Below are 26878 nucleotides of genomic sequence, written 5' to 3'. Positions count from 1 at the left end.
AATGATGATCATGCCTTGGGTAATTTTTTAGTTGATGTTTTTTTAGTTTAGAACAACAGGCAATGTTGGTCCTGGAGAGCCGCAGTGGCTGCAGGTTTTTGTTCCAACCCAGTTTCTTGATGAGAAAACAATTATTGCTGATGAAACACTTATGGCTGAAGTGACATTTTGATGCTTCATTTTAGTGGTCTCGCTTGTTAAGGTTCCCCACCCTTGATTGCTTATTTCAATCTTAAACAGTTGCATTCAATGTTTTAATGGCTCCTTATTAACAATAAAATGTAAATGACAAAGCAGCCAGCAGTTCTCCATCAAGTTTGTTTTCATTTACATCTGTGAATGTTCATCATGCATGGTTTGATTTAATAAAACATGTAATGGAAAATGTGACTGACTGAAAATGATCTGTTTTAGGCTTCAAATCATTTGGATGATATCCTTGGAGAGTAAAAAATCTACGATATAAGAACCTTACATTGCAGACTAACAAGCCATAAAATTAAATAAGGTCTAATTTCTAATTAAGCAGTTGGGTTGGAATGAAAACCTACAGCCACTGTGGTCCTCCAGGACCGACATTGCCCACCCCTGGTCTAGAGGGTTGGGTTACATGGAACTGATATTATTTTTTGGTTCACTTCCACTTGCACTATAAAGCTTTCATCCAGCCTGTAGCATAAAAGGTGCATCTATCAGGCAAGTTGTGCAAGAAAGAGCCTTACTACTTAACAGATGAGTCAAAATTCAACTTTCAGATGTGTCACAATCCTAGTGCTTTAATTTTTCAAATATGCCCCTTCTTTTTTTAACATATGTCCATACTTTAATGTTTCTACTGTGAAATCAAAGATATCCGTTTTACATTAATCCACTGTTTCATAACTCTATAAAATAAAAAAAGCAACCTTTTATTTTGCTCTATTCCAAGCATCTTATGAGTTATCACACTTTGTTATTGCTTAGCCTGTTTACAAATCAAGAATTAGGATATTAAGTAGATTTACAGTGTCACTGTTAGGTTGCGTAACATTTGCCAACATTTCCTACAAATATATCACGTGTACTTTCACTACATTCATCACATTTAAAGGTTATACTAATTGAAAATTAGATTAGCTTCAAAAACCAAATCAGTGACACAAATTTAGTGTTTGCATATTCATATTTAGCATTGAAATATGCCATTTGCCCATCCTGCTAACTGACATAGATGCAGTGATTTCTGCTACAAAGCACTAAATAAATTGCTGGTGTGGAAAAGTCGAATAGCCACTTGGATTGAAACTTGCCTTGACTATTATTTACAACTGCTTGTGTGCAGTTTCTTCACACATCACACAGTACTATATGCATAGCTGTGGGTGTGTGCAAGGTCTCTCCTACGACCTTGAACTGTGTAACTGGTTATAAAGTGGATGGACAGCCACAGCCATCTGTAGATATGTACAATGCAATTAGATAATGAATGCAATGCCTCTTTTCCTTTATTGTGAATGTGTAAGACACTATATTAAAAAGTGATTCATCTGTTACAAATTCATGACAGTACAAGTTAAATGATTACAACTCGCATTTTGTCGATCACATCATTTCACATTAAAGGCTCACACAAATCTATTTCAGAAGTAACTCCATAATGTGATAAAAGTTGCAATAATAAAATCCTGTGTGTCTGTTTTGGCATAATTTCACCCTATACTACCTGATACAGTAAAGAAGCTATTACTGTTTCATTTTCAGAATTTTATTATCAACTTAGTACCAGAGTATTGGTTCTTGTGACATCCATGCATGTAACAATGATGATTCTGTAAATCTATTTAAAGTGTTCTTAGTGCACTGTTACCAGTGGTACAAGCATCTCAAGGTCAATACAGTCTGACCCACTCTGGTTAAACCTTACTATGATGACCCATATTAGTGGTCCACTATGATAAACATTTTCTTGCCTAGCTATACTTAATTACTTTTTAATGAAAAACTGTACCACAGCTTCTGTGCAAGTATATTGTTTTGTCAAAGAATATATTACAATTCTTTTAGTTATCATTGTACCATGCTTAAACTATCATCATTTATACTTTATGCAGTTTGTCTCTCTGTTCAAAAGATGCTTTTTTTGTAAATGTAATTTTTTTTTTGTAAGTTTTTTGCAGGTATTTTTTTTTCTCAAACTGCTTTATTAGTTGATTGCAAAAATGTCCATCTCCAGTTGTGCACCTACTATGTCATAGCATATTTAAAGTGTAATAATAAAAATGTTGCCTTTTGGGACTTAAAGAAATCCTAGAGCATTCATATTAATCTTTCAAATATGATCATATTCTAAGAGATAATCTGACTGTAATTAAGCAAGCTGTCCATAAATGAACGACATTTACTGAACTGAAGTACATAATGAAAACATGGCTGTTGTATAGTCAGGTGGCAGGAAGTGATGGGTCCACAGGGACCAGGTTCCTCATATATAATGCCATGTGTAGAACTCACACTATAAAATGGTGTAAGCACAAAAGCGGAACTGTCCGTATGCACAAAAAAATCCAGATGCATAAATCTGTGTGAACACCAATTTCCACGTTCTTCCGCTACATAAATCCCAGTCAGCATGAAAAGTAATGCACGTGCATGTGCCTGCTGTCCCGCCACGTCTCCTCCCAGAATTACGCCTCTTTGAATATGCAAATCAATATAAATAGCCCTTAAGCCCAGCGTTCTGTGAAAAGGCAATGGCAGAAGCACGGGGGAAATAGAAGAATTTCAGCGAATACCAAGTGGAGGCAAGGAAAAGCGTACTATTTGTTGGTTTAAACAGTGGTATAAACAACAAAAGGAAGTTGATCCAGTGACATAGTGTCGGAGAAACTCGAAAGCTCAAGTTCACAAAGTCGCACAGTGCCCGAAATAAAAAAGAAGTTGTCAGATATCAAAGTTGCCATGAAAAGGCGAGTAGTAGCCCACCGTCTGAGTGTCATATGAAAGCTTATTAGGGTACAGAGAAAGAAAAATAGGCACACAGTTGGGAAAAAGCTTGAAATGTCAACTTTAATCTCTAAATTTCCACTTTAATCGCGTAGTTTATTTTGTCATTAAAGTAGAACATCATAAACTTCATCTTAAAATCGTTTAATTTACTAGTTTCTCAAATCCCATTGTAACTAAAGGAGCACATTAAATGCTTTGTTTTGTATTTGATCTTCTATATGCTCTATGTGTGTGAATCACTACGTGCTTCTTAAACCAGCTTTCTCTTCCTCTGACAGGACACAGGATCCATTACATTCATGATATTACAGTTCTCTGAATAATTTAAAATACTGAGATGTATACTTGATATCATTTTCATGATGATAGGAGTTAAAGCATGTTATTAAACATGGGAACACGGTGGCGCAGTCATTGTTCATGCCTCACGCAGGATGCTTGCTGCGTTGTGCGCGACCTTCGATGAAATAATTTATTGCAGCAGTACTGTCTCTTTCAAATTAACTTCCAATTCCTGTCCTTACTTTTCATTTTCCAATTACCCAGTCGCCACTCAATCAGCTTTGTAATAGATGTTAAGCCATCTGTAAGCTTAGAATGCTGATTCTTCAAAACTTTTAAGGAACATTGAAATATCTTCGTAGTACATGTTAAATTATTCTATCCATCCAGTGTCGTGCCAGTCCCAGCAAGAATACAGCATGAGGCAGGAACAATCCGTGAACGGAGCGCCAGCTCCTTGCTAGCGCTACGACACTGTGTCCTCACATGTTTATTTATTAACAATATAGATTATTTAAATTAAGTTAGTTTTATTTGTATAATAAACATATTTTGCTGAATTTCATTTTAAAAATGATATCGTCATCATATGTAAATATGCGCTTTATAAAGTGGCTCAGGTTGTGCAATATTATAACTGTATCGCAAGTTTACAGTGAGGTAATTGTACTTATAAGTGCAAACAGTTCTACAAGGAGCACTTGATGGACTGATTGAGTGCGTTTATAGTTCTTGGGATGAAACTTTCTGAACCGCGAGGACAGGCTCTGAAGCGTTTGCCATATGAGAGCAGTTCAATAGACAGCATGGCTGATGCAGTGTGTGCTTGATGCTGTATACCAATAATTCTCTTTCCAATCAGCTGCTGTACAGCTGTGATTCACACTCAGATACAGTGATATAAATACTCCCAAGTGGTGCAGTGCAAGTAATATGGAAAAAGATGATCCACTGTGGCAACCCCAGGACCCAACAGGAGCAGCTGAAAGGAGAAGAAGAAGATGCAGTGAGAGTAACAACGCTATAGCAGCTATTCTATTTAGAATAGTTTGACCATTCTGTGGACTATTATATTGTTACAGGTTAATTACAATCAGATGCATTAAACAAATGAACGATATGCGGTTAATTTCAGTGTGTTTATAAAGCCGCGTCAGGGATGTGGATCTAAAAAAGAAAGGGAAACCCCATGTTCTTTTTTAAGATGGGCTGGATTTTCGCAAATCTATCAAGTAACTGTGCGCTATATTTTAAAATATTAGAGGACAGGAGGCCTCCTCTTCCCTCCCTTGTTTTAGAATGTCCAGTATACCCCAGGGTTGTCGTCCATACAATAATTCAAAAGGGGGAAACCCCATAGAGGCTTGGGGGGACCCCCTTCTAGGCAAAAACTACGAGGAGGAGTATCTGATCCCAGTTCTTCCCATCCTTGCTGACTACCTTACATAATATTTGCTTGAGAGTCTGGCTAAACTGCTGTACAAGGCCATCAGTTTGAGGATGATGTACTGCGGTCTTTAGGTGCTTGATTTTGAATAGTCCGGTGACTTCTCTGAACATCTCCGAGGTGAAAGGTGTGCCTTGGTCTGTTAAGACTTGTTTGGAAATGCTAACACTCAAAAAGACCCCTTCCAATTGCCGTGTGATATTCTTAGTGGTCACTGTTCTCAATGGGACAGCTTCCGGGTAACAAGTAGTGTAATCTGTGAGGAGTAAGATGTACTTGTGTTCTTGTGCCGAGGGACCCAGGGGTCCCACAATGTCTACCCTTATACTTTCAAATGGGATATCTCCCAGGGAATGGGAATTAGTGAATCACGATCCTTCCTAGGAATCTGTTGCAACTGACGCTCCAGACAAGAAGTTCAGAAGCGATGAACCTCCTCATTAATGCCTGGCCAATACAAATGAAGCTTTATGCACACTAAAATTTTGTCAGCTCCAAGATGGGTGCCTAGGAGGTGGGCATGTGCTAGTTCACAGACCTGCCAGATGAGCAACAGCAACCTCACTTTGCTCTCATGCTCAGCTACTTGATTTAATAAGTCATTATCAGTAACAAAGTGTGGTCCCTATGGCATGGGAAAGTGTGTGTATATTGACTATTTACGGAGACTACTGCAATTTTGGCTAAGTGTAGGGAATCGTTGTTTCACTGTTCCCTTTTAAAGAAGGCCGGAGTTTGCCTAAATTGAATTTGCAACAAAAATATATGATCCAGGGTGACCTCAAGGGGACGGGGCTTTTCAGCATGGCAGCTCAGCTTTTTTTGATGACATTCCTGTCTGAACCGTCTCTGTCTCCACCAAGTCATTTTGAGACTTTGTACGTGGTGTGGAGACAGTTCGAGGTAGATCAGCTCCGCCCATGACAAGGCCCATAGTTTTTACCAGAGTAGAAATTATTTTACTGTTTTTAATTTCTGACCACTCACAACCCAGTGTCGTGTGGTAAGGGGGATTTTGAAGGGCTGTCACTCACATTGCCTTTCAGGTGTTGTCTTAATTAATTATGCTTGTGGCAGACATATACCTCGAGTTTCCTCATGGATACAGGTTAGACTAATATTTTCTTTAAGCAATTGTTGTGGTAAAACAAAACAGTGAGAGACAATAGAAATGTTCCTGCCAGAATTTTTTAGTGCGTTAACCCTGTTTCTACTCGCCAAAACCACTCCTGTACACGGAAAACACAAGGGGTTAACAACTGCACAATACCTTCCTCTCTTCACCCAGCTTCAGTCCATGGGCTCGGTGATTTGCGGACAATTTGGGATGGTGTGTCCAGCCTCACCGCACTTAAAACAGCGCAGGACAAGGCTTCTCTTTAGGCTTGGTCACAGGCTCCATGTCTTGGTGGGTGGGCTCATGGTTGGTGACACATCCCGTACGGGCTAGATGTATGGACCATTCTGATTGCTCAGATTGGTAAGCCACATGGTGTCTAGAGCATTTTGACCAAGGCATCCATGTTCTTACACACTTGTCAGCAGATCGCCTGGGCAGGGAAGAAGGGACGGGCATATAATAATAGGTTTCAGGCCACCAGTTCAACGACCTGTTTGGAGTTATTAATATCTGGTCTCAGCCAGTGTCCTACCTTACCCCAGATGTCATATGGTTGTGGGCGAGATGGCCGCTCCAGATCAAATATCCTGGCAAAGTTTTACCTGTTTGTCTGCTGAAACGATATAGTGCTTCAGGACCTCTGCTTTCAGGGTATCATAGTTGGCAGCGACTTCCTCTCTGAGGTCATAATAAGTATGGTGCACTTCACATTTTAGGAATTGACACTAGTATGTTGGCCCATTTCGCAAGTTATTGGATAACTGTACATTCAAAAATAAGATTCAATATTGTCATTATTCTGAAGGGGTAATAGTACTTGGGATGGAGTCCATGATCAATCCTGTTGGAGAGCTCTCGAGCCTGTGCTTCTGCTTTGGATTCTGCAAATTGTATCCACAACTCTCCCAGGTTGAGCCTCAGTAGCTCAGTTGCCATAACTATGTTGGTTTAAAAAGAGTGTAGGTCCTGTTCTTCTTACATTTCCAAATGCTGCCGACTATGCCTCTGTAAAATAAGCAGAACAAACACTGCAAAAAGGTTTAGGGCAGCCACCCCATATATTTTACAATAACAATAAATTTGAGCAAATAATATACAGAAGGTCTTTACAGACACAAGTCCAAAACAGAACTCTGGTACATAATGAAAACATGGCAAGTTATATAGTCAGGTGACAGGAAGTGTAAGTTATGTCTCCTTGAGAAAGGTTCTTCTGTTGGTCTGCAGAGAGAGAGAGAGGAGAAGTATTTAGAGTACTGTACCAGCCCCTACTCTGGTTGAGAAACTATTTGAGCCCTTAAACTGTTTTCCATGTGCATGAATGTGACACAAATGAAAACTAAACATAATCATGTTTTCGGTGGCAGTTTACATTAAAATTATTTTGTAAAATATCTAGTGTTTTACATTGTTTAAACTTTTAATCAACTTTTCCAGATACATACATTTTGTTTTTTATGCAGGATTTAACCATTACATCATCTGACTATATGAAATTGAATACAGAAAATTCTGTTAGTCTGGGTAAGTGTTAACAGATTTCATATTTTCTAATTTAGCTCCTCAACAGCAAAACAATTAACAACTATAATTTCTTGGTATTTTAAGTTGATTTTTGGATTATTAAAATAGGGTAGAGGAATATTATGAAAACAGCATATGTTTCATCCACAAGTATAAGTGAAAAATCTTGTTTATTTTAATATTTTCTTTCTAATAAACAAAGATATCAACATTTTTATTATGTTTTTCGCAATTAAATCATTGTGTTCTTGTAATTGTATAATGCTAATTTCGTATACATAAAATTACCTACTTGAAAAAGCATAGAAAATTTTTAAATACCGCATATGTAAGCCAGTAATTTTCTTTGTATTAATTTAATGGAAGATGCAATATATGTTTCAACCACAAATATAAAGGAAAAATCCAACATTTTTAATATTTTTTGTTTCTAAGAAACTCTGGTAAACAAAGACTTCAATTTTTTTCCCCACAATGAATCATTGTGTTGTTGTAATTGTGAAATGCTAATTTTATATAAATAAAATTACCTACTGGAAAAAGCACAGAAAATTTTGAAACATCAGATATGTAAGCCAGTAATTTACTTTGTATCAATTTAGTAGGAGATCATGAAACAATAGGAAATTGCCTTCTTGCTTTTGGCAAGGCTAAAGTCTCGTTGTCAGCATCCAGGTAAGAGAGAAAGAGAGCGAGACACTGACAGCAAGAAATACCAATGAGGAAATACAGGGGTCACTAGGGACTGTTAACCCCAGTATGTGTGTTTGTAGGACAGGCAGCTTTCAGGAGTAGCAATATATGAGTGAAAGAGAGGGACAGAGAAGTATCCTAAAGGGAAAACATGTAATGGACCCCAAGGATGCTAAGAGGAAAGAAACCTACCATATATACTTGCGGATAAGTCGGGACTTTTATTTTACAGTGTAATTTCTGGAATTTTATAATGTCGGTCATATAAGTCGAATTTGAAAAACTCACGCTATTGGTACAAGGGATTATGATATGCTAATGCCCACCTGAGAGAGTAACCACGGAGCACACTGCCTTTTTCTCTATGTGGGTGTGGCAATGCTCTGTATCAGCGGGTGCTCCTACGTGACCAAATGGTAATACCCAAACTATTCCAAAGCAACGTTTGCACTGATTTGTGTTTTTTGTATCTCACACCCTCATATACCTTTATCGTAAGAGCATCCCTTATCTACGATGGAGTGTTCAATCAGAAGAATACATGAAGCTGGTTTTAAATTAAACGTCATTGAAGTAGCAAAAGAAATTGGTAACTGTGCTGCTGCAACAAAATTTGTTGCGTATGAGAAACTGATGCAATTGGAAGAGGCAAGAAGATGTAAAAAAAAAAAAAAAAATTAAGTGTCGCATTTTTAAACGGGCGTATAAGTCGGGGTCTGATTTTATGATCGATTTTTTTGGGTTTCAAGACCCGACTTATACGTGAGCATATACTGTAACTTCTTTTAGGAATGCCTACTGGTATCCTTAAAGTTAGGACAAGAAAGTAACATCAGAGATGCTAACTCATAAGTGAAGAGCGTAGAGAAGAATATATGACACTGTATTGACCATTACACCCTGTAGCTCTTTAAGCATAACAAAACACTGAGGAGTACAGGGATACCGGGCGCTGTTAGACACAGTTCTAACCTTGTGTTCATGGAATAAACAGAAGGTTACTCCAATGCTGAAAGTGGTCCAGGTATTGGTTTAAAATTGGTTTCTTGCCAGAGGCCTGTTAAGTCACAAGAAAAGAGAATCAAATGCCCAGCAAGCAAGAGGCTGAAAGGGTACAGTTTACTACAACAACAACATTTATTTATATAGCACGTTTTCATACAAATAATGCAGCTCAAAGTGCTTTACATGATGAAGAAAGAGGAAAAACAAAATAAATAAGAATTAAAATAAGGGAACACTAATTAACATAGAATAAAAGTAAGGTCCGATGGCCAGGGAGGACAGAAAAGAGAAAAACTCCAGACGGCTGGAGTTTAGAAAGAGTAGGTGAGGGAAGGCCTTTTGTGTATTGCTGTGATGGCAAAGTGTGTAAGCCACCTTCAGTAAAAGTAAGCATGTCTGTAAAGGCATGTATTTTTTGCTGCTTTGAACCTGTTTAATTGTACTGCACGTGATGTTCACACCTATGTTCATCCCTCATTATCTTTGCTTATTAAACTTTTCCTCACTTTTGTGAAGTACAGCTAAAATGACACCCTACCTACCCTCCTTGTGTCATCAAATAGTTTGCCAAAACTCATTTGAGTTAATAATTCATTCAACTGTTATTCTCTCTGGCCTCACAAATATCCCCAATATGTAAGATTTTGCTCTAGCCATTGTTGTAGCTGTTTTTGATCTTTCAAACTCCAGTCTTTCTCAGTTAACAACCACATCTCCTTGCTACTGCCTCCAGTAGCAGCCTCCAGGACCTTCAAAGTCCTGAACAGAATCCACTCATGTGTCTAACATCTCCAAAAATGCTAAAAATGTTCATGACTTTATTTGAACCACAGACATTTGCTTGTTTTACCTGCATACCCTCAAGGAATTATTGTATTTGGGTTTTCAGGTCTGTTGAGTAGGTGCTTCATTCATCTAAGACAGCTAACCACAAAGTTGTGGTCAGTTGATAACTTAGTACCTCTGTTTGCCTAAGCATATGGAACATAAGGCTGTAGATCTGATGCCACAACAAACCCTTGATGCAATGCTAGCCTATCACAGGGGACATGTGTACAGAGCTGGACTCATTCAGAACTTGTTCAGTATAGGATCACCAGTCAATCGCGTAATCACATCTTGTTTGAATGGAGTTAGGCAAACTCCAGTTTCAGATATTAAAAATAGAAAATGCACATTTTAAATTCCTTCATTCTTTTTTTAATGTTTTTTCCAGTACAGTGACCATTTTCACATTCATTTATTTATTTTAAAAAGCATTCCTTCAATTTCGTCAGTCTCTTAAAGTAATGTCTGAGAGAGCCATTGTGTATGTGACTGAGTTGGGGATTTGTCTATTTTGATGTTATACTATTGTTAGTACTTCAAGATATATATAATTGAAAAATGTGCAAATATTTCATCAATATTGTTTTCTCCTGTAGCTGAACATCTGCTACAAAATGCAAGAACCGAAGGCTCCAGTAAAGTGAGTGACAGCCCTACACCATCTGACCTTACAAGTTGTACAGGTTTGTTTTGTTTTATGTTTTCACCCTTTGTCCCCATAGATGCAAGACTGGACCAAAGCAACACATATGATAAAAATAAGTGGTAGCTATTATGTAGTTCATTTCTTTAGCAATGTGAATGGATGCCTAGCAGGCCCAGAAGTTATTGTTCTGAAAGATGAACTAAAGTCAAAAAACAACAGTCTCACATTGGCATGTTTAGCAGTGTTTAAGTGTAGGGTTCGTACGATCATGAAAAACCTGGAAAAGTCGTGGAGTTTAAAAAGAGCAATTTCCAGGTGTTGAAAAGTTTTGGAAAACTAAATAAACAAAGAAAGTTATGGAAAAGACATGGAAATCTGATTGACACATCTGTATAATTAAGTAAATGGTTCCCTTAAGACTGAGCAAGAAACATCTTTATAGTTAACAACTTAAATTTTCGCGCAGGTCTATAGTAACTTGCTGCGTTGCATATGGTGAGCATTCTCTTGGATAAGTATAAGGGATGACTTGAGAAAAACCAGGACCTGGAACATGTGAAATGTCGACTGTATAGTAAAACGCTCGACATATCAAACCTGGGAGAGGCAGCCCCAACTAGCCATGCAAAGGGGGCTAAGAACCAGGCTGCTGCATGCTTGTGAATCATCAATGAACCCCATGACTGGCTTTCCCCCCCCCAAGTCTCCAACCTGACACCTACTGCTAGCTGCAGTACTTCCCTCTCATCCACCTTCAAACAAGGGCAGATTTCAGACGCTGTGTCCAGAAATGAAGCCCTAACTGCAGAAGTACTATGGGTGCTAAAGGTGGCAAATTCTCACTATTATTACAAGTCATATGAAGACACAAATCAGTTATTTCAGGCTATGTTTCCCTACAGCCAGATTGCTGCTAGATTTGCTTGCGGTGAACACAAGTGCTCATGTTTATGTACTTTTGGACTGGCTCCCTAATAATATAAAGACTTTGTCTGTCATATGGAAACAAAGACTGTATGTAATGTTGTTTGATGAAACTTTGAATCACTATTTATAGGCTTAAAAGTTAGACATGCATGTCAGGCTATAGGACGGACCCGAAGTGAAAACTAAATATATTGGGTCAGAGTTTATGGGCCATTCTACAGCGCAAGATATCACTGACAAAATGAAGAACTTGCTTTCAGAGATCAGAATCGCGAATGTCGTCCAAATGTGAATTGGAAAGTGTTCAAAATGCTTCAGAAGCAATTGCAGAATGATGTGGGGAAGTCGCTAATTAACATCGGTTCGTGTGGGTTGCACATATTGCATAATGAGTTCAGAGATGGATGCAAATCCACCAACTGGGAAGTTGAACATGGACTCTTAAGCTTGTATTGGTTGTTCCATGATTGCCCTGCTTGTCACAAAGATTTCATGACAGTAACAGGATGTAGGATGCCCATGCTTAAATTTTGCAGGTGCCGGTGGATAGAGAATGTCAGCGTATCAGAAACGGGAATGCTGCTCTGGCCACATGTCAAACACTATGCTGAGATGGTAAAGTGAGGTACCCAATCCAAAAGTGAAATCCTCTGAAGAGGTGAAGAACCGCTGTGCTGATCCTCTTTACAGTTAAAATGGGAATATTTAGCAGCATTGCAAGAGAAGTCACCACCTTCCTCACCATATATCAAACAGACAAACCCATGCTACCCTTCCTCTCTCAGGACATGCACAAATTGATTAAAGGTAAGCATTTATCTGTATGCTATAATATATAATAATACTATATACTAACATGTTTATGTTGTATTTGCCAGTGTTTTAAATTAATTGCTTTCCATTTCATGTCAGTTAATCTAGAACAAAATGTAATATGCTAATAAAGCGTAGTGGTACACCAGGAGTCTGACTTTTTTTGTCATAAAGATGAAATAATCATCAGAATATATAAAATAGTACAGTACATATTAGGAATACAATAGCCTCCTGTGTAAACTGTATATATACAGTGATCCCTCGCTATATTGCGCTGCGCCTTTCGCGGCTTCACTCCATCGCGGATTTTATATGTAAGCATATTTAAATATATATCGCGGATTTTTCGCTGCTTCGTGGGTTTCTGCGGACAATGGGTCTTTTAATTTCTGGTACATGCTTCCTCAGTTAGTTTGCCCAGTTGATTTCATACAAGGGACGCTATTGGCAGATGGCTGAGAAGCTACCCAACTTACTTTCTCTCTCTCTCTCTCTCTCTCTTGCGCTGACGTAGGGGGGTGTGAGCAGGGGGGCTGTTCGCACACCTAGACGATAGGGACGTTGCTACTTTCTGTGTGCAGCTGCTTCCTGAAGGACATGCTGCACGGTGCTTCGGATACTTAAAAGCTCAAAGGGCACGTATTGATTTTTGACTTTGTTTTTCTCTGGCTCTCTCTCTCTTTGTCTGCTCCTGACGGAGGGGGTGTGAGCTGCCGCCTTCAACAGCTTTGTACCGGCGGTGCTTCGCATACTTAAAAGCTAAACAGCCCTATTGATTTTTTTTTTTGACTGCTTGCTTTGTTCTCTCTCTCCTGACGTGCACTCCTTTGAAAAGGAAGATATGCTTGCATTCTTTTAATTGTGAGACAGAACTGTCATCTCTGTCTTGTCATGGAGTACAGTTTAAACTTTTGAAAAAGAGACAAATGTTTGTTTGCAGTGTTTGAATAACGTTCATGTCTCTCTACAACCTCCTGTGTTTCTGCGCAAATCTGTGACCCAAGCATGACAATATAAAAATAACCATATAAACATATGGTTTCTACTTCGCGGATTTTCTTATTTCGCGGGTGGCTCTGGAACGCAACCCCCGCGATGGAGGAGGGATTACTGTAGTTAAAAATGCTTGCACTGCTGTACTTTACTGCCAGTCATAATGGTGGTACCCGGTGAGTCTAATATTTTGGGAGGTGGTACTCATTGTGAAAAGAACCACTGGTGTACTTGTATCATCTAAGCTAAGAATGTGTAATCACTTATTTTGTCTGTTTAAATGAAACAAGGAAATATTACTTGTAAATTTCCAAATTATGAGTGATAAAACTGGAAAATAAAATCTCTTCATTTTAATTGTTTACAGGGCTTATGCAACGATTAATAAAGGAAAAGCTCCTGGAAGAGGCTTCAACCACAGTGAAGCTCCTTCATGTCCCTTTGTAGGACAATAGTTTGCACAAGTACAGTTCTAAGATTGACACTGGATTTGCAGCAGAGGCCACACTAAAACAAGTGAGGTCTTCCAAAAATGTTTAAGAAAGGCAGATAACTACAGATGAAGATAGACTGCAGGATGCAACTCCTAGAGAAGTTGTTGAAAAAGGCTCCAGTGCATAACATATTACTGAGAAGCATGAAGTGCCTTCACCCAAGATGCATGGCTGAATCTAAGGAGCTATGTGCCAGTCAGTTGAAAAGAATGCTGCACATGTTTGTTGAGGCTAAGCCCAGATACAAGGCAATGTGTGATGATGTCCTTAGAGAGTTTAGGGACTTCTGTGATTTGGAAGCTCTTCAGGCAAAATTTAGGAAATTTGACCCCAAAACAAATTGAGTGGACACCCTGTTGTATGAGACAATGGGGACAAAACCATCATTTTCCAGAGTGTAGAATGTGGTCAAGATTATACTGATCTTGTTACATTGACAGGCCAGCGTGGAGAGAGGGTTTTCCGTTAACAAAGAACTGATTGTGGTGAATCAGAAAGAGAGGTCTCTGGTGGCTCAGAAGCTCATTTTTGACCATGTCAGGTCTGTTGGGGACATAACCAAGGTGGAGATCACAAAAGAGCTACTCCTTTTAGCTACAGGAGCCAGACACATGTACTATGCCTACCTGGATGAGGAGAAGAGGAAGAAAGAACATCAAGGTGTTGAGTTGAAGCAGAAGACTCTCACAGATGAGCTGCATGAATTGAAAATGAAGAGGGCTAGGCTGGAGACTGACATTTGCAGCCTTGAGAAATCAGCTAATGAATATGCTGAGAAAGCAGAAGCTACAAGCAATCTGACCTTCATCACTAAATCCAACAGTTTGCAGCAAACTGCAAAAGAAAAGAAAGCATCTCTGCTGAATTGAAAAGCATATTGATGAAAAGGTTGCAGAAATGAAACAATGAACTTTGTAAGGATTGTCTTCACGGGATTCAAAGAAAGAAGGCTGTCATTTGTTACAATTAAGTTAGTGATGTAATATGTTGGTGATTTAAACAACAATATCTTTTATTCCAAATGGACAGTTTCCACCCTGATACTACTGCCTTCTGAAGTTAACGTCAGTGTTACTGAACATTTTTACTTATTTGTATTATTTTTTTCTTTTAATTTATTGTTGCCTTCTAGTCGTTTACATTTATTAGGGCTACATAATATTTTTCAGGGTTTAAATTGTGCTGGAGTGTCAGCAGTATTTAAATAAATCTTTATTTTGTATGAAACCGCATATCTTGTCATAATTTTAGTTTAACAATATTTTGGTAAATTTGACATGAATTTTTATTATTGGTTTTTCAAATTTACACAGAAAGTTTAGAGAACATATGGTCATGGAAATTTGCCTTAAAATAACTGAAAAGTCATGGAAATTGTTTTGTAAAAATGTGTACGAACCATGTAAGTGGGAAAGAGTGGAGTGTTACACCTGGGAAATGGCATAATCTATTAATTTGTTTTCCTGGTACGCAAACAGAAATGTATCCATTGAATGGAAGGCAAACGTTTGAAGCATTTCATAACTACCGAGTAGACATTCAGACTAGATGAGGAGATGTTCTTGGGGAAAGGGACCGTGGACCTTTTAATGGAAGCAGGCACTACAAACAAGGCCAGAGATATGATAAATATAGTGGTAAACACATAAGCTATCTGGTTATCACAGACCTTCAGCACATTACAGTGGAACCTCGGTTCACGAACGTCTCGGTACACGTACAAATCGGTTTACGACCAAAAAGTTCCCCAAACTTTTGCCTCGGTTCACGACCACACACTCAGTATACGAACAAGCCAGTTTCTATTTCGGTTTGTGCGTGCCGATGATTTCCGCATGTGTTGCATTGTTCTCGGTCAGAAGTGCGTGTTTTCACTGTGAACTCTTTGTGCTCTATTTCATTTTCCTTCCGGTTCGTATGCGCCGATTTACTGTATTTAAGCACGTGTTCAGCCTCTCCCTATTCATTGTTCTCAGTCAGATGTATGTACTTTACCTGTGAACTGTTTGTGCTCTACAGTATCTTGTGTGCTTTTGCAGTTAACCATGGCTTCTAAGCAAGTGAAGAGTGGTGAGAAGAAAGTTTTGCAGAAAATTGAAATCGAAGTAAAGAAAGAAATTATTGAAAAGTATGAGCGTGGCTTTCGTGTTACTGATCTTACCGCCGAGTACAAGAAGTCAAAAATCTACGATTTCGACTATTCTAAAGCAGAAAGAATCTATTAAAGCAGCTGATGTTGCAAAAGGAGTTACAGTGTTAACCAGGCAGAGGCCTCAAGTGCTGGAAGAGGTGGAAAAGCTGTTGCTAGTGTGGCTGAACGAGAAGCAACTTGCAGGGGATAGCGTAAGCGAGGCGATGTTATGCGAGAAAGCCAGGAAGATTCATGGCGATTTGCTGCAAAACTATCCTTCTACGAGTGGCGAAAGTGAGGAATTTAAAGCCAGTAGAGGATGGTTTGAAAAGTTTCGCAAGAGAAGTGGCATTCATAGTGTGGTAAGGCATGGAGAGGCTACTAGTTCCAACGCTGAAGCTGCGAAAGAATTCGTGAAAAATCTCACAAAATTAGTGGAGGACGAAGACTGCGTCCCGCAACAAGTCTTCAACTGCGATGAGACTGGATTGTTCTCCACCCAGTTCCTCCTCACTTCATGCCAGAACTCGACTCATGCAAGGTTAGTTTTCTTGGTGGTTTGTGATTAGTTTTTGTATTACAGATTTTTCAAATGTTCATTTTTCGGTTCGTAGCGTGAATTGTTGCAATGTTACTTTTCTTGGTTGTTTATTAAATTTCTGAATTTTCAAATGTTCATTTTTTTCCCTGTGCTTAAAACTCATTAAAAAAAAGTTTACACAGCAATCGGGTTGTAAGGCTATTAGTGTGAACTCCTGCAATGTTACTTTCTTGGTGGTTTATGGTTGGTTTTTAAGTAAAGTTCGGATTTGTTCAAATGTTCCTTTTTTCCCCCTGTGCTTAAAACTCATTAAAAAGAAGTTTACACAGCGATCGGGTTGTAAGGCTATTAGTGTGAACTCCTGCAGTGTTACTTTCTTGGTTGCTTATAGTTGGCTTTTAAATAAAGTTCGGATTTGTTCAAATGTTCCTTTTTTTCCCTGTGCTTAAAACTCATTTAAAAAGAGTGTTTACAGCGATCTGGTCATAAGGCTACAGTATAGTGCGAACTCTTGCAATGTTAGTTTTCTCTGTTGTTTAAGGTTTTCTCAGTGTTATTCAATGTTTTTACATTTAGTTTACTATTACGCTGTGCATTCTATGGTTTAATTAACTACATTTGTGCTTAAAAACTTAAAAAATATATATATTTACATACAGTTCGTATGGTCTGGAACGGATTAATTGTATTTACATACAATCCTATGGGGGAAATTGCTTCGGTTCACGACCAAATTGGTTTATGACCAGAGTTTTAGAACGAATTATGGTCGTGAACCGAGGTTCCACTATACCTGTATACAGGTACCATCAAGGTCTGCAGCATTCCTGGTGTTCACACACATCAGAGTGCTACTCACAGTGTTCTAAGACACGGAAAAAGTTTGGGGACCTCTAGCTGTGGAGATATTGTTATCTCCTGTTAACGTCTACTGTTAAATTCTGCTCTGCACTTCTAAAATTTTTATTTTTATACTGTATTGAGGATTTGTTCTGTTGTATTGTATTGTATTGACCCCCTTCTTTTTGACACCCACTGCATTCCCAACCTACCTGGAAAGGGGTCTCTCTTTGAACTGCCTTTCTCAAGGTTTTTTCCTACAAGGTTTTTTTTTTGGGGGGGAGTTTTTCCTTGTCTTATTAGAGAGTCAAGGCTGTGGGGCTGTCAAGAGACAGGGCCTGTTAAAGCCCATTGCGGCACTTCTTGGGTGATTTTGGGCTATACAAAAATAAATTGTATTGTATTGTATTGTATATTTGCTCCCTCCACCGTGCCAGTATTGGCTGGCAGGCTGTTGTTGCTACCATCGGGATTGAACTGTGCATAGAATAAGTTCATCCCCTCAGCCAGAGTCGTGTCTGCGTTTGCCAGTGTAGGGGCTCTCCTCCTATAGTCTTTGATGAACCTAACGCTTTGCCACAAGCATCAGGAGTCAAGCTTCCATCTGCTCTTCCATCCTATCCCTGTTGTATGGTTGTTTTGCCTACTTCATTGCCCATCTTTTCCTGTATGACAGTGCTTTTTATTTCTCCAGGTCACCTGATACAATACTAGAGTTATACACAGCAGTGAGAGTGTTTAAAGAGTGGCAGATGGATTATCAACCCATCATGACAGCTTACAAGTTTACAGTTATTATAAATGTCACTTTTAGTGACATTCAGAAAATCTTTTAAACTATAATTCTTTAAAATAACATTTTCTCTTAATACAAGTAGACAGAAATTTCAGACTTTCTGATCATTATTGTCAGTATTATACATTAATGTTTTGAGTAATGAAAAGTTATATTGTTGTAACAATTAGAATGCAATTGCATGAAAGTAGTCTAGCAACATATTTATTGTATTACATGCAAATTTTTGTGTTAGAGAAAGGTTTAAGTGTCCAGACACAGTTTCCATTTACAGCTCAGAATATTCATTCAGAAGATGTTTTGCTATAAAATACACCGTATATACTCACGTATAAGTCGAGTCTTGAAACCCAAAAAATCGATCATAAAATCAGACCCCGACTTATATGCCCATTCAAAAGTGCGACACTTAAATATATATATATATATATATATATATATATACAGTGGTGTGAAAAACTATTTGCCCCCTTCCTGATTTCTTATTCTTTTGCATGTTTGTCACACAAAATGTTTCTGATCATCAAACACATTTAACCATTAGTCAAATATAACACAAGTAAACACAAAATGCAGTTTTTAAATGATGGTTTTTATTATTTAGGGAGAAAAAAAATCCAAACCTAAATGGCCCTGTGTGAAAAAGTATTTGCCCCCTTGTTAAAAAATAACCTAACTGTGGTGTATCACACCTGAGTTCAATTTCCGTAGCCACCCCCAGGCCTGATTACTGCCACACCTGTTTCAATCAAGAAATCACTTAAATAGGAGCTGCCTGACACAGAGAAGTAGACCAAAAGCACCTCAAAAGCTAGACATCATGCCAAGATCCAAAGAAATTCAGGAACAAATGAGAACAGAAGTAATTGAGATCTATCAGTCTGGTAAAGGTTATAAAGCCATTTCTAAAGCTTTGGGACTCCAGCGAACCACAGTGAGAGCCATTATCCACAAATGGCAAAAACATGGAACAGTGGTGAACCTTCCCAGGAGTGGCCGGCCGACCAAAATTACCCCAAGAGCGCAGAGACGACTCATCCGAGAGGTCACAAAAGACCCCAGGACAACGTCTAAAGAACTGCAGGCCTCACTTGCCTCAATTAAGGTCAGTGTTCACGACTCCACCATAAGAAAGAGACTGGGCAAAAACGGCCTGCATGGCAGATTTCCAAGACGCAAACCACTGTTAAGCAAAAAGAACATTAGGGCTCGTCTCAATTTTGCTAAGAAACATCTCAATGATTGCCAAGACTTTTGGGAAAATACCTTGTGGACTGATGAGACAAAAGTTGAACTTTTTGGAAGGCAAATGTCCCGTTACATCTGGCGTAAAAGGAACACAGCATTTCAGAAAAAGAACATCATACCAACAGTAAAATATGGTGGTGGTAGTGTGATGGTCTGGGGTTGTTTTGCTGCTTCAGGACCTGGAAGGCTTGCTGTGATAGATGGAACCATGAATTCTACTGTCTACCAAAAAATCCTGAAGGAGAATGTCCGGCCATCTGTTCGTCAACTCAAGCTGAAGCGATCTTGGGTGCTGCAACAGGACAATGACCCAAAACACACCAGCAAATCCACCTCTGAATGGCTGAAGAAAAACAAAATGAAGAAGACTTTGGAGTGGCCTAGTCAAAGTCCTGACCTGAATCCAATTGAGATGCTATGGCATGACCTTAAAAAGGCGGTTCATGCTAGAAAACCCTCAAATAAAGCTGAATTACAACAATTTTGCAAAAATGAGTGGGCCAAAATTCCTCCAGAGCGCTGTAACAGACTCATTGCAAGTTATCACAAACGCTTGATTGCAGTTATTGCTGCTAAGGGTGGCCCAACCAGTTATTAGGTTCAGGGGGCAATTACTTTTTCACACAGGGCCATGTAGGTTTGGATTTTTTTTCTCCCTAAATAATAAAAACCACCATTTACAGACTGCATTTTGTGTTTACTTGTGTTATATTTGACTAATGGTTAAATGTGTTTGATGATCAGAAACATTTTGTGTGACAAACATGCAAAAGAATAAGAAATCAGGAAGGGGGCAAATAGTTTTTCACACCACTGTATATATATATATATATATATATATATATATATATATATAAACATCTTCTTGCTTCCTCCAATCTTGCACCAGTTTCTCAGACACATTAAATTTTGTTGCAGCAGCGCAGTTACCAATTTCTTTCGCCACGTCAATAACTTTTAATTTAAAACCAGCTTCATATTTTCTTCTGATCAAATGCTCCATCAATAGATAAGAGATGTTCTTACGATAAAGGTTTGAGGGTGTGAGGTACAAAAAACACAAATCAGTGCAAATGTCGCTTCAGAATAGTTCGGGTATTACCTTGTGGTCATGTAGGCACAATACACAGAAAAAAAAGGCAGTGTACTCTGTGGTTAGAACAGAACACTCTAGACCAGTGGTTCTCAAACTGTGGTCCGCGGACCCCTGGGGGAGACGACCGTAGGGGGTCCGCAGAAAGGGTGAAAATTGCTTACAATTAATAACTTCTTCGCTAAACGCCATTTTATCCAATCGGATAATGCGAATAATAATCAACTCGCCCCTCACTACTGTTTTTATATTCTATATTCTATATATAGTATATATATGTCTATTACGAACTATTCTATGATGACGTCATTATAGATGCAGCCTGTAATCGTGCACAGTTTATGATTAATTATTAAGTTATACAGTGGTAATTCTTGCTTGTTAAATTGGTTTTCGCACGCCCAACTAACGTATGGATAAATATTTGAAGCGTAAGCAGATATCTGAAGAAGAGCACGGGGGTATTGGAAATAGTGGCGATGAACTGAGACATGATGCCGAAAGAGAGTCCGCACCGCGTAAGGCAAAATTACGTAAATATGATCCTGAATATTTACAATTCGCATTTATACCGTACAAAGACAACAGTGATCAGCCACAATGTGTCATTTGTTTAAACGTGTTATCGAACAAAAGTTTGAAACCTGCTAAACTGAAGCTCCATCTTGTAACAAAGCATAATGAACTAAAAGACAAACCCGTTGATTTCTTCAAACGTCGAGCAGCAGTGTATGCAAATCAGAAAATTATTAGTACTGCGACAACAGTGAATGAAAAAGCTCTTAAAGCTTCGTATATTATGGCAATGCGAATAGCTAAGAGCAAAAAAGCACACACGGTTGTGGAGAGTTTGATTATGCCAGCGGCTTTAGAAATATGCGAGATAATGTTAGGAAAAGAAAGCAGCCGAAAATTACTGTCTATACCAGTATCAAACGATACCATCAGAAGGCGAATTTGCGACATGTCCAATGACATCCAATTACAATTGGTTGAGCGCCTACAAAGCAGTACATTTGCCATACAGTTGGACGAAAGTACCGATATTGCAGGCCAAGCGCAGTTACTGGTCTACGTTAGATATTGCTTTGACAATGATGTGGTCAAGGACTTTCTGTTCTGCAAACTTGTGCCACTTAGAACGACAGGTGAAGATATATTTGCAATGCTAAATGATTTCTTCATTGCTAACAAGCTTGAGTGGTCCAGCTGTATTGGAATTTGTACGACAGAGCTGCAGCAATGACAGGTCATAAAAGTGGGGTTGTTGCACGCGTACGAACTGTTTCTCCGAATATTATTTCCACACATTGTATGATTCATCGCGAAGCTCTTGCTAGTAAGAATTTAAATAAATCCTTCGGTGAAGTGCTAAATACATGCATTAAACTAGTTAATTGGATAAATGGGCAGACCGTTGAATGGACGACTGTTTGCTGCACTGTGCGAAGAAAGCGGCTCAGATCATCGACATCTGCTGCTACACACAGAGGTTCGCTGGTTGTCACGCGGAAAGGTACTTCAACGCGTCTTCGAGCTTCGCAGTGAACTGGCATCATTTTTGATGGATAAAAACTCAGAGCTGGTGAAGTTTGTTTCAGATAATGTATGGCTTGCAAAATTGGCTTACCTGGCTGATATCTTTTGTCAACTTAATGCACTTAACACATCACTGCAAGGCAGAGATTCAAGCGTGTTGAAAACAACAGACAAGATAACTGCCTTCAAGAAAAAGTTGAGAATATGGAAGACACGAGTACAAAATAAAAGCTGTGATATGTTTGAACTGTTAACTGAATTTCTGAATGAAAACAATATGGCCATTGATAACTTGGCAACAGATATCTTTGACCATTTGTCGGCGATGGAAGAATACTTTGACAGGTATTTTCCAACAGATAACATTGCAGATTATGACTGGATCAGAAATCCATTCAGTTGTCAGCTTACCGACTTGAACGGGAAGGAAGAAGAACAGTTGGCTGAATTGTCTAGTGACAGAAGTCTGAAACTTAAATTTCAAGAACAAACATTGACCGCGTTTTGGTGCAACGTTAGGAACGAATATACGCTTTTAGCTGAGAGAGCATTGACTGTGCTGGTCCCATTTGCAACTACCTACCAGTGCGAAGCATCGTTCTCAGCATTAGCTGTGATCAAATCTAAGTTTAGATCACGTCTCCAGGTGGAAGATGACATTCGAGTGTGTCTATCAAAAATCTCACCAAGGATAGACCTTCTCTGCCGACAAAAGCAAGCCCACATATCTCATTAGTTTCTATGAGTATTAGAGTCTAATGTAATTGCATTTGTAATACATTTGAACGTATTAAATAATTAAAACGTTTACCACTGGTAGATGGCCGTAAAATTAATAGTCTTACTCTTTATTATTAAATGAACAATGTTGTATTGTAGTTATGCAGTATGAGTATTAAGCATTAAATATTGTAGTTGTAGTTGTTTTGCATTTTTTGTTTTTGCTAAGCATGCTTTAGTCCTGTGACTCGTATGACACTGTATCATTGACTGTCAGTAGTTAGTGTTGTTATGATATGACTACAAAGAATGATTTATTTTATAAAGTCGACTTCAGATAAAAGAAGTTTACACTTTATGCCTGTGGCTATGCTATTATAATTTGGGTTGACAAAGCAGGCCGCATCAGGGGTCCGCGAATATCGTATGGCTTGTAAAGGGGTCCCAGGTCTGAAAACGTTTGAGAACCGCTGCTCTAGACGAGAACAGGCCATTCAGCCCAACAAAGCTCGCCAGTACTATCCACTTATTTCTTCCAAGAAAACATCAAGTTGAGTTTTGAAAGACCCTAATGTCTTACTGTCTACCACACTACTTGGTAGCTTATTCCAAGTTTCTATCGTTCTTTGTGTAAAGAAAAACTTCCTAATGTTTGTGCGAAATTTACCCTTAACAAGTTTCCTACTGTGTCCCCGTGTTCTTGATGAACTCATTTTAAAATAACAGTCTCGATCCACTGCACTAATTCCCTTCATAATTTTAAACACTTCAATCATGTCACCTCTTAATCTTCTTTTGCTTAAACTGTAAAGGCTCAGCTCTTTTAATCTTTCCTCATAATTCAACCCCTGTAGCCCTGGAATCAGCCTAGTCACTCTTCTCTGGACCTTTTCTAGCGCTGCTATGTCCTTTTTGTAGCCTGGAGACCAAAACTGCACACAGTACTCAAGATGAGGCCTCACCAGTGCATTATAAAGGCTGAGCAGAACCTCCTTGGACTTGTACTCCACACATCATGCTATATATCCTAACATTCTGTTAGCCTTCTTAATGGCTTCTGAACACTGTCGGGAAGTCGATAGCTTAGAGTCCACTATGACTCATAAATCCTTCTCATAAGGTGTACTCTCGATTTTCCGACCGCCCATTGTGTATTCAAACCTAACATTTTTACTTCCAATGTGTAATACTTTACATTTACTGACATTAAATTTCATCTGCCACAAATCTGCCCAAGCCTGTATGCTATCCGGCACGCAGACTTATTTTGTTAAATTGGAAGAATCCTAATTCTCCTCTTATAAGTCAGTGGGAAACCGATGTTTTATATTATTTGAAATTAGAAAAAATCAAATTTTCAGTTAGAGGATCTGTACAAATTTTTTTCAAAACATGGCAGGATTTAATCAATATTATTTTAGAATAAGAGAAATAACTATTACCGCATTTAACTCCCTTCTTCATCTCTTATTTACATAGATATTTACTTCTCCCTTTCTTTTGTTTAATGTTGCCTTATTAAAAAGCCTTAAGCAATTTTCCTTTAGCTAAGCTCTCCTTCTCAGGGGTGGGGTTTGATTAGTCTTCAAATTTGTTGGGTTATAAATTGATATGTTTGTATGGAATGATTACAATGAAAATTAATAAAATAAAAATATAAAAAGCCTGTATGCTATCCAAGTCCTTCTGTAATGATATAATGGATTCCAAATTATCTGCTAGTCCACCTATCTTGGTATCATCTGCAAACTTAACCGGCTTGTTACTTATATTCCTGTCTAAATCATTTATATATATATATATATATATATTAAAAATAGCAGCGGCCCTAGCACTGACCCCTGTGGAACACCACTCTTAACATTGGCCAGTTCTGATGAGGTTCCTCGCACCATCACCCTCTGCTTCCTTTGTCTGAGCCAATTCTGCACCCATCTACAAACATCACCCTGAACTCCCACCTCTTTTAATTTGATGCCCAACCTCTCATGTGGCACCTTATCAAATGCTTTCTGAAAGTCCAGATAAATAATATCATAAGCTCCACTTTGATCGTATCCTTTTGTTGCCTCCTCATAGAATTTCAGCATGTTAGTAAAACACGACCTCCCTCTTCTGAACCCCTGCTGACTGCTTAGAATAACTCCTGTCCTTGCCAGGTGTTACTCTCTCAGGTGGGTGTTAGAATATCGTAATCTCTTGGACCAATAGTGTGAGTTTTACTCATTCGACTTATATGACCGACATTAAAAAATACCGGAAATTACACAGTAAAATCAAGCCCCAACTTATCCGTGGGAGAGCTTGAATGTGAGTATATACTGTAAATATTATATTCTGTTTCTTGTGATTCTTCTGTAAGTTTCTTTGCATATACAGTATTGAGAAATTTAAAGTTTTGCTTAATTGCATACTTAATCAGTTTTCTGTTTTTGTTTTTTAATAGGAAATAAAACAGAAATGCTGGTGCAGCAAAAGAGTAAAGCTGCAGGGACACTAACAAATGTAAAAAGCCAGACTGAAAGTGAGTCACATTCCCTGCATGGTTTCCTTTTCCAGTAAATTGTTCTGTTTTGACCACTCTGACTTTATGTTTGTTGTGAAATTTTAACTAAATAACAAAAGTCTGAACAGTTATAGCAAGCAAAATCTTGTGTTTAATTAGGGTTGTGCTTCAAACATTATAAAGAAAAAGGGTTACATTAAGACTATTTGTAGTGTGACCAATATTTGATGATATGATTAAATATGAAACAATACTCAGTATAATGTTCAGGGGACACGTACGTCCTAAAACAATTATTCATGTTGAATTCTTTAGCTTTTTCCTATGAGCGCTATATTTGCATTCTGATCACGTAAAAGTTGTATTTTATCTAAATAGCCCTACATTCCTATAATAACACATCATACAAAGTAAATATTCTAAGTCTTACTATCATATATAATGTAACACATTATTTTAACCCTATATATTTGCTTACCATCAATTTGTAAGTAAACACAAAAAAAAAAAAAAAACTGGTCGAAGAAAATACACTCAACCATTGAAAGGCAATTGTAGTTAGCTTGACTTTAGATATTGATTTAACTTTCTTGAACAAATAGCTATTAATAAGTTGACACATATTCAGAATATGTCTGCCACAGCAGTGATTAAACAGGAACAAAGGCATTTTTGTCAGTTACTGAGTTCTGGACCTTTTGTCTGTCTTCTTATAAGCTGTTTTACATAAACTTTTTAAAGTCTGGATGGCAGTGCTGATTGGCAGTTAGGTAATTAAACTGTTGTGACAAACAACCTGCAGTGATATTCAGGTATTGTTGATAATATTAGTGCAGTAAACAAAGCATTTACTCTGAATGCCTATTTTGCCAACATACTTGGTGAATTCCTTTTTCCTGAGCGTTATCTTTAATATGTTTTCTGCAGTCTCTATCACTTTTAACTTTTAGAGGACCTTGTGTTACAGCTTATAAATCATTTTTAAAATCATTTTCATTTAACGTTAACTTTAAATGCATTTTCAGGAAGCTAAATATTTTTACAAGTTTACATAAATGTAAGCTACATAAATATGTAAAAGTTACCAATAAATTTGTCTGTGTGTGAGTGAAACCATTTAAAGAACAAATAACCTTTATGTATAGATTACCGATTATTTAATTTACTGTCTGCTCCATTTCCAGTGTTTTTATACCTTTGATTTTTATAATTACATTACTAATATTAATTTGAAATGATTACTGTATATGACTTACATATGGCTTTCATCTCAATATTATCTAGTATCTAGATTACAATGAGAATTGTTAGCAAAATGATAGTTCAGTATTAGAAAGATTATCTGCATTAAACAAACTATTCAAATGTTTTATGCCAATATTGTGATGTTCATATTGTTTGCAAATGTTTAATCCCACAAATAAAGTGTTAATTATGACTTATTTCTGTTACAGATAAAGATTTGATAAAGAGCAAAGGTAATCAGAGCAACATCGAAGAAGATAAAAACTCTGCATTCCCTGATCTTACAAATTTTACAGGTTTGTTTTAAATAAGGAATCAATGCCAAACTAAACTAAATAGAAATGGCACTTACAGTACATCAAGCAAAGGTAACCTTTATACAAATATGATGACAGTCTAAAGAGAAATGATGCAAATAGATACAACAGGTGAAAGAATCATTTATTTAAAGTGTGATAT

General features: G+C 37.9%; 1 protein-coding gene across 6 annotated transcripts in view; it reads left to right on the top strand.

Moving 5' to 3' along the window:
* LOC114663544 (uncharacterized) overlaps positions 1-26878 on the top strand; it is a 314220-nt gene that overhangs the window by 31658 nt on the left and 255684 nt on the right. For all 6 annotated transcript variants that reach the window (XM_051935945.1, XM_051935942.1, XM_051935943.1 and 3 more), the window contains 4 exons: positions 7298-7358; positions 10481-10567; positions 25115-25192; positions 26629-26715. In XM_051935945.1, coding sequence (XP_051791905.1) covers positions 7298-7358; positions 10481-10567; positions 25115-25192; positions 26629-26715 — 313 coding nt within the window. The remainder of the gene's footprint in view (positions 1-7297; positions 7359-10480; positions 10568-25114; positions 25193-26628; positions 26716-26878) is intronic.

The sequence above is a fragment of the Erpetoichthys calabaricus genome, chromosome 13, assembly GCF_900747795.2.
Source record: "Erpetoichthys calabaricus chromosome 13, fErpCal1.3, whole genome shotgun sequence".
Lineage (NCBI taxonomy): Eukaryota > Metazoa > Chordata > Cladistia > Polypteriformes > Polypteridae > Erpetoichthys > Erpetoichthys calabaricus.
This window is presented reverse-complemented; position numbering and strand designations above follow the sequence as displayed.